This window comes from Vespa velutina, chromosome 2 (assembly GCF_912470025.1).
Source record: "Vespa velutina chromosome 2, iVesVel2.1, whole genome shotgun sequence".
NCBI classification, from domain to species: domain Eukaryota; kingdom Metazoa; phylum Arthropoda; class Insecta; order Hymenoptera; family Vespidae; genus Vespa; species Vespa velutina.
In genome coordinates, this window is record NC_062189.1 from 17,819,019 (window position 1) to 17,827,622 (window position 8,604).

At 37.0% G+C, this 8,604-nt stretch overlaps 1 protein-coding gene and 1 long non-coding RNA gene across 3 annotated transcripts in view; one reads left to right on the top strand and one right to left on the bottom strand.

The window, feature by feature from the left end:
- Positions 1-7,737, bottom strand: part of LOC124946951 — a 17,446-nt gene extending 9,709 nt beyond the window's left edge. Inside the window, exon 1 of one of the 2 annotated variants that reach the window (XR_007100249.1) lies at positions 7,500-7,737. This is a non-coding gene — a long non-coding RNA (uncharacterized LOC124946951). Of the gene's footprint in view, positions 588-7,499 lie in introns of those variants that run through there. The other variant, XR_007100248.1, reaches the window with a different exon arrangement.
- LOC124946950 (trichohyalin-like) lies at positions 1,868-5,251 on the top strand. Its single transcript, XM_047488420.1, has one exon. It carries the CDS (start codon positions 3,024-3,026, stop codon positions 4,395-4,397), a length of 1,374 nt encoding a protein of 457 aa, XP_047344376.1. The 5' UTR covers positions 1,868-3,023; the 3' UTR covers positions 4,398-5,251.
- Positions 7,738-8,604: the final 867 nt, after the last annotated feature.

An 8,604-nucleotide genomic window follows, 5' to 3' on the forward strand; every position in this document is an offset into this window, starting at 1 on the left:
TACGAAAATGTCGTAAAATGTTGGGAATTTGAGAAGGAAACTGACAGGAAAAGAAGAATAAAGGCTGTTAGAAATCGAATCGAACAAGGTAATGTACGTTGACTTGTTAGATATCGAACTTATCATTTTTTTTTTTTTTTTTTTTTTTTTTTTTTTTCCTCATTGATCCATAATTTCAACGTATTCGTACAAACATATTCGTTCAACGATATCATCATAATCGACTTCGTTTAAATCAATGTAATCTAACAAGTCCATACTTATTTGAAATATTTAACGCAATTTGTTATCTTCTTTTGATATCTTTTAACGTATCCTATAAGAATAAAAATTTCTTTGTAATGAAAGATAATGATAAATGAAACACACGAGAAAAGGGAACGATATGGTTTAACGTAATCCAATTTTTTACGATTTAAATTCGATTTATTTTCTAACTTTTTTATTTCGATACGATTAAATATTTATACGTCGTAAAATCTTCTAGTTTTTTTTTTCTTTTTTTTTTCTTTTTTTTTTTTTTTTTTTTTAAATAATTAATATCTTTCGATGGTTACGAGACAATACGGTTAAACGGATAAAAATTCTTTCGTGAGAGACGACCGGTTAGATTAACACGTACGAATACAATGGCAGAAGGGGCGGGTTGAAATGGGTTGGGGGATGAGGAGGGGTAGGGGAGGAGGGTTTTAGAAGGAGTAGGAGGAGATAAAGGTGGTAAAGGTGGTAGAGGAGCTAGAGGAGGAGATTTAACGTCGCCTCACGTTGAAATGACAAAAAAAGTCGGCGTGATTCATCGAAGGAGCCCACGTACGGTCGGTGAACGTTAGCGAACGAAAATCGAGTGTTAAGATGCGTCTCTTAAGGAGTTAAAGGAAGATCCATAAAAAAAAGGCGCGTGAGTAAAGCAGCCGCCGGTATGACCCTTTCATCGTGGCCGCTCCGCTTATTATGGATTTCGCGGGCCCCGGTAGCACCTTTTGTGAACTCATCGTTGGTCCGACGTGGTGTCGATAAAAAATTTAAATAAAATCGATGATGGTCCGCTCGCTCGTTTGCTCGCACGTACGTACGCATGCAAGCAAGCATGCAAGCAAGCAAGCATGCAAGCATGCAAGCATGGACGCACGCATACGCCTCCAAGCTTTTATACTGCAGCATATACTCCATGTGTAATATTATAACGTGAAAATTAAACGCGTGCTCGCGATGTTTATCGTTTCACTCTCTCCGTCTCTCTCTCTCTCTCTCTCTCTCTCTCTGTCTCTTTCTACATGCCCTTAAAATATTATATATACTCTGTATTTACAGTGTGGCCATGTGTATGTACGTACGTATGAGTTGAATAAACGTACGGGTGTGTCCACATAGTTTCATCATCGTAGCCATAACGAAGTTTATACCGGTACACGTTGCATCGATTATGAACCAGCGAGATCGGTAAAAACGAGAATGTTTCCGCTTTTCGTGTGATACGTATTTGATAATTTAATAGGAAACGAACGGTGGCGGCGGCGATGGCGGAGTCCGGATTCGTGGGGGGGGGGGGCACGCGGGGATGACTAGCGCAGGACAATGGTCACGATTTCAACGTAAACTCGTTGAAACTCGTATTATCGAGACGAGTGTGAGGGAATCTTCCTGTCTTTCTCTCTTTTTTTTTGTTTTGTTTTGTTTTGTTTTGTTTATTTGTTTGTTTCGTTATGTTTTATTTTTTAATTTCCTTCCTTCCTCTCCCTCTCCCTCCCCCCCCCCCCCCCCCTCTCCGCCTCTCTCTCTCCTCCTCTCTTTTCTCTTTCTCTTTTTTTTTTTTTTGCCTTTCATTTTCCACAACTGTTCGTTGCAAAACTTTCGGAAACGGCTCTAGTTTTTTCTATTTTTTTATCCTTTTTTCTTTTTTTATATATATATATATTTTTTTTTGTTATCTTTTTTTTTTCGATTGGATTTCGTAATAACGTTCCAAGTGATTCAATAATCGTTCGGTTCAGTGAATTTGACCGAAATTTTGCTCTCGCACGTGGTTTTCCTTTTTTGAATACATCTATATCTTGATTACATTAATTTTACTGAAATAAAAAGAAAAAAAAAAAAAAAAAAAAAAAAAAAAAAAAAAAAAAAACCGAAGGAGAACGAAACTCCCTTTGCCTCTTCGTGCCGTTCAACCCTCGATAAAAAGGGGAAAAAAAAAAACGATAAAAAAAGGAAAGAAAGAAAAGTACGCCACTATAAAATAGCCTTTGAATATTGCGCGAGTAATAATAATTGCACCATTTGTCATCCAGTTTCACGGTTTTAACGATCGTATTTACCAAGAGATACAGATACCCATGGGAATAATCGATAATTCTTTTTCATTAATGCATTTTGGATCCATTTTGGAATATTGTAAAGGTGATTGCGAAATTCCAACGTGCATTTGTTTTCAAAGTACAATTCCAGCGAAAGAGAGAGAGAGAAAGAGAGAGAGAGAGAGAGAAAGAGAGAGAGGAAAAACTTCGATTATTATCGTTTCAATATCGAAATATCGAAAATATCGATTGGATTAGCTAATTATTTGTATACCCAATGGTTTTAGTTGTTTTACCACCTGTGAAATAACACAATCGCAAGAGTTTTCTCCGGTTGATAGGGAAACATTCGTGGTAGCGTTAAAAAAGAAAGGGATTAAAACGAACACGTAGCTGGAAAAACAGAACGGTGGTTGATTCCCTTTCTCTCATCCTCTTGTTGGCGAAAAAGAGATAAATGAGAGATTGAAAGAGAGAGAGAGAGAGAGAGAGAGAGAGAGAGAGAGAGAAACGAGGAAAAAAGAAAGGGATGAAGAGAAACGCAAACGAGGAATTTCGGGGGTGGGAAAGGGAGGTTGGGAGGGTGAGAGAGAGAGAGAGAGGGAGAGAGAGGGAAAGCGTTACAAACGAGCCGTACACCGTCGATGGACTCTTTAGCGCGTCGACGACTGTGCAAACATTGATAATTACACCGGCAATTAATTCCGATGCGGTTGATTCGAATTTACAGGAATGGCGACATACGAGGAAAGCGTGAACGTACGTAGAGAGAAGTTACGGGATCTGATATCGAGAGAGCAGAGAGAGTTGACGCGGGAAATTGTCGAGCAAGCTCAACACGGCGAGGATACGAGGATGGAGGAAATGAAGGAGGAAACGGAACGACTGAGGAAGCAACAAGAGGAACACCGTTTGGCATTGCTAGCATCTAAACGAATGCAACAGTACATTGCACGTTGTCCCGAAGTGAGGAACGAGTTAACGAAGAGAAGCACGAAAGAAGTGAAGATATGTAACTTAGTTCAAATGGCCGAGAACAAGGCAAAGAGAGAGCTCGAGGATGAATTGGAGAGGCTTTGGCACGAGTTGATGTTGAGAGAGGTAAAGGCAAAAGAGGATAGAGAGGTCGAGGAAGCGAAAAAGCGTCTACATCTGAAAAGGGAATCTTTGAAGACTTTGGCCAAACAGTTGGCCGGTAAGTTGGCCTCGGAGGAAGAAGTGAAACGAGTTAAGAAAGAGGAAAGGGAATATCTCGAAGGATTATGGGAAAACGTTAGAAAAGAGGAGAGGATGAAATTGGATGCGGAAAAGAAGAAGCGAGAAACATTGAGAATGGAATTAGAGGAACAGGCGACGAGAGCTAAAAGAATTTTGGTTGAACGTGCGAGAGAGGAGATTAAAATCGATGAGGCCTTGAACGATCTTGCGAAGGAAGAATTGGAGAAAGAGAAGGCCGCCATCAAGGAAACTTCGGCGGTATTGCGCCGAGAACTTCTCGCTTACTTGAAGTATCTCGAAGAGTTGCGCGAGGAGGAAGCCAGGAGGAATTTAGAAGTGGACAGGATAGTAGAAGAATCGATGAAGGACGCTCAGACGAGAAGAGATCTTGCGGTTAAGAGATTCAAGGAGATGCGAGAACGAAATCTACGCGAGGTCCTTCTTTGTAGGGAGGAACAATTGAGGAGAAAGAGGGAGATGGAGGAGAGGAATAAACGATTGCTCGAGGAAGAGAAAATCATTATGGAGAAAGAGATCGAGACTAATGCGAGATTGTGCGCGATTGCTAAAGAGGAAGAGAAAAGGAAGATGATATCTTATGGGAAGGAATTGACGGAGCAAAGGAAATACGTCGAGGTTATGCGCGCTAGGGAACGTGAGGAGGATGAGAGGATCTATCAGGAAGGGCTTAAGAGGGAGAACGAATATCGAAAGTTAACCGAGGAACTGTTGAACGCCTCGGAAAACGTCACGCCGCATCCGTTCAAGTTACTCCTAAGAGAATACGACGCTCGTCTCGCTGCCGAGAAACAAGGCCTCTGTTATTGCCCTCCTCCTTTACCACCCATCTTACCACCAATGCAAACCACCGAACCATCGACAAAGTAATTTTTCTAATGACTCTCAAAGCGTCCTCCCTCTTTTCCCTTTCGTGCTTTGCACTTTTACGATGATACTATCGTTGTTTCCTTTCTCCACCCAACCACCTCTACTTCACCCGTACTCCCCGCCCCCTCCCCCCACACCGCCGCCGTCCTCTTTGCCATTTGCCACGATGCAACCAACGAATTACGCGATAAAGCGATGTAATTTTAGTCTTTTATTACACCCCTGTCTCTCTTTGTCCCTTTCTTTCGACTCTCTAGGAGCATTCTTTTATACCGCGAAAGGAGTTCCTTCTAACGAGGGATAATACGTCTACCTGATCGCGTCACTGGAATTCCTATTTTGCCAGACCAATGGAATTCCTCGTTCTCTCTTTACATTTGTTTATTTTTTCTTTCTTTTTTTTTTCTTTTGTTTTTTTTCCCCCCTTTTTCCTTTTTTCTCTTTCTTATTTTTATTTTTTTATTTTTTATTTTCGAACAACAAATTTCGACTCGTCTCGTACGATTTTCTCTCGTACGAAAAAAGGAAAACAATATGTATAATAAAAAAAAAAAAAAAAAAAAAAAAAAAAAAAAGAGAAAAAAAAGAAAAAAAAAGAATAAAGAAAAAAAGAATCGGAACATTTGGCGCGCCCGTATATGTATATCCGGTACTCTCGTATAATTTATACTATTTCGTATTCGTGCAAAAAAAAAAAAAAAAAAAAAAAAAAAATAGAAAAAAAATTTCATTTTAAAAACGAACCTTTGGAAAAATCTGTGCTCCAACACGTTTTCGAATGTGTCATCGAAATAAATATTAATAAAATTTGGAAAAACGTCGATCTCTCATACGTTCCCAGTATCGTTCCCTATTTCCTGTTTTTTTTTTTCTCCCCTTTTTTTGGTTTTTCATTTCGAATCTTTTTTTTTTTTTCTTTTTTTTTTTTTTTTTCTCCCCCAAAACCAGCTTAGTATTTACATACTCGTGCAATTTCGTACATCATGATATAACATTTTCGGCTTGTTCGGTGATCGAACGTAGTTTATGCATTATTCAGCGACAAGGATAAAAATTTGCGATGAGGTTGGCTCGGTATCAGGAAACCGGTTTGTCAAATCGTCGTACGTGAATGGACGACGAAGAAATCAAAGACCTTGTGAAACACCCTGTATCCTTTCTGGCTATACAGGATATCCATGCAGAGGATCCTTAAGTTTATATATCCAGGTAGTGGTAGTAGTAGAAAAGAGCAAATGAGAAATTCTCATATAATCGGACAGGTCCTACCATCTGTGAGCGGTAAGAAGAAACTTTTAAACTCGTTACATCATTCTTACTTATCGACCTATCCACATTATTCTTTATTTAAAAGTTTCATTTTCATATTTGAACTTTAATCTTAGATATACAATATTTTTTTTCTTCTTTTTTTTTTTTTTATTTTTTTTTATTTTTTTATTTTTTTTGGTCTCTCTCTCTCTCTCTCTCTCTCTCTATCTCATATTCCACGCCTATATAAAACGTTTTATTTCGAAGGAATATTCGGACCTAATAAAGATATCAAAAGTTAACAACGTTTAATCTCGATCGACGAAAATATCGCAAAATTTCATTTTATATCTACAACGATACTAACGATATTTACGAGATTTGGTTCGTTCCTATTAACACGCTAATATTTTCCTTCGCACATATACGTCCGTATGCATCGTTTAACTTTCTTTATTAACGCGATACATCGTATTCGTTAAACAACGGAGGGCTGTACAACTTTATTGAGTTTAGCTTGGTAAAAACAAACGAGAGAACGTAAACGTCTCTCCTGATATAAACGTTTATCCTCGTTAATTAAAAGCATCATGAAAAATTACGAATTTTAGAAAAGTGATGCCCCTTTCGATGATGTGGTTTTACTTCTTTTTCTTTTTTTTTTTTTTTTTTTTTTCCCCCTTTTCTCAATCAACTCGAGAACCGAAAAGTATCGAGTAGAGATGGAATGTTGGAAAAAGGATTATTTTGTTTCGTTTTTCCTTTTTTCTTTTTGTCAACAAAAAAGATCCTATCAATATCAAACGAGTACTCCTCTCTTTTGAAAAGAAAGAAAATAAGCCAAAGCGATAACGTTTTCGTTCGACTCGAAAGTCGAAATGAACGAGAAGGCTATAAACGATTTCGATCGAATTTTTTTTTCGTCGACCTTCCCCTCTCGCCCTTTTACCGTTCAATCTCTTTCGAAAAATCGTTTGTGAATCGTGAGAATCATTCACGAAAAAGAATTGTCCCGTGTATATTTTTCTTTTTGTGAAATTTCTTTATGAAAAGAATTTGTTCTACATATCTAACGTTCTCTGGATTTGTAGAAAATTCGATATAGAGTACCGGCGGTACATGGCATGGTTCGTAATTAGCCAGTGGAATATCCATACTCAGAGTAATAGTAATATACAAGATACAACGATATTCAGTAAGTATTAAAACATTTTACTAATTAAATTAACTTACTATTATCGCGTACTATTATTGTTCATTAATTAGAAACAGCGACGTGTTTATTTATTTCTTTTTCGATGATCACATGAAGATCCTATGTAAAATTAATTAATGGGGTACTATGATCGAGTTACAAAAAAAAAAAAAAAAAAGAAAAAAAAACGAAAAACAGGAAAAAGAAAAATATAATAATAACAATAATAATAATAATAATAATAATAATAATAATAAAAAATATATTTTTAAATCTGATTATCGTAAAATCAAATACGATAGAATCAAATTAACATAATAATTTTATTTTATTATCGTTCAAACGTTTACGACGTTTATTTTTCTTCTTTCCGATTGGTTTTAACTATGATAATCGTACTTGAACTTAATTAACGGAGCAAAGAGAAAGGAAGGAAAAGAAAAAGGAAACGAAAAGGGAAAAACAAAAAAAAAAAAAAAAGAAAAAAAGAAGGAAGAGAAAAAATATAAAAAATAAAAATTAAAGATACATTTAGAAATATGATTATCCTAATTGTTACTTTAACAATAAATACGAATAATTTTCTTCTTTAATTACGTTAAATTATGACAAATATATCTACGAAATTAATCTGATATATACTGATAAGTTATTACCTTAGAAATATCGCTAATCGTTTCTCATTACGTCGAAATTCAAAGTTGGCAAGCCGTAAGACACCAGATTATGGGGTACTAGAGGTTTCTCTGGAAATGTAGGTACGCTTGAATGCCCGATTTTACCCTCTTCCTCCCTTTTAGAGTACAGACACTCACTCACTCACTCACAGAGAGCTAGCAAGCAAGCAAGCAAGCAAGCAAGCAAGCAAGCAGGCAGGCAGGCAGGCAAGCAAGCAGACAGGCAAGCAGGCAGACAGGCTAGCAGGCAGGCAGGCAGGCAGACATAGAGGCAGGTTGGCAAGCAGGCAGGCATGCAGGCAAGCAGGCAGGCAGGCAAGCAAGCAACCAAGCAGGGAGGCAACAACCCTCTCGCGCGTATTCGTCGATCATCGCGCATACGGGCACTGCCCCATCCCCCCACTCTCTAAACCTCAACCCCAATTCCACCCCCACCCTAACATATATCGCGTTACCCCATGACGATACGTATCTCTAACTACCAGCCACTGTCGATATTCGGCTATTTAATGTTTAGATATTCGGACGTCATACGGCCGAATGTACGTCATCTCGAATATTACCGATTCGTATTCAGTATCGAACATAATTTACCATTATTACTCGTTACTAGATTTCGATTAATTAATCAAATTTCTATATTTGATATGTATATATATATATATATATATATATATGTATATATATGCTTGTGTGTGTGTATGTGTGTGCATATATAGTGCGAGTAATATTAAAAGAATGTTACACTCTTTTTGATACTATATTATTACCACGTTATTGTGTTAATATAAATTTGTTCGAATGAAAAAAAAAAAGAAAAAAAGAAAGAACAAAGAAAACCAAATTGGAAATGTTTAATTCGTTAACGTTAACAATTAATCCCGACTTTTATTTATCATTCATTCATTATAAGTTTGTCGATCTTTCTTCTTCTTTTCTTTGTCTCTTTTTTCTTTAAGTTTTTTTATTCGTTATCGCTATAAATACGTGGATAAAAATGGAGGAAAAAGACAAAAGAAAATAAATAAATCGAGGAGTAAGGGAGAAATGGACAAAGAAAGAAGATCACGTATTTCCACAGAAT

What these genes read in the sequence shown, in the direction of transcription:
- LOC124946950 (XM_047488420.1), top strand. Translation starts at nt 3,024, where the DNA reads ATGGCGACATACGAGGAAAGCGTGAACGTACGTAGAGAGAAGTTACGG.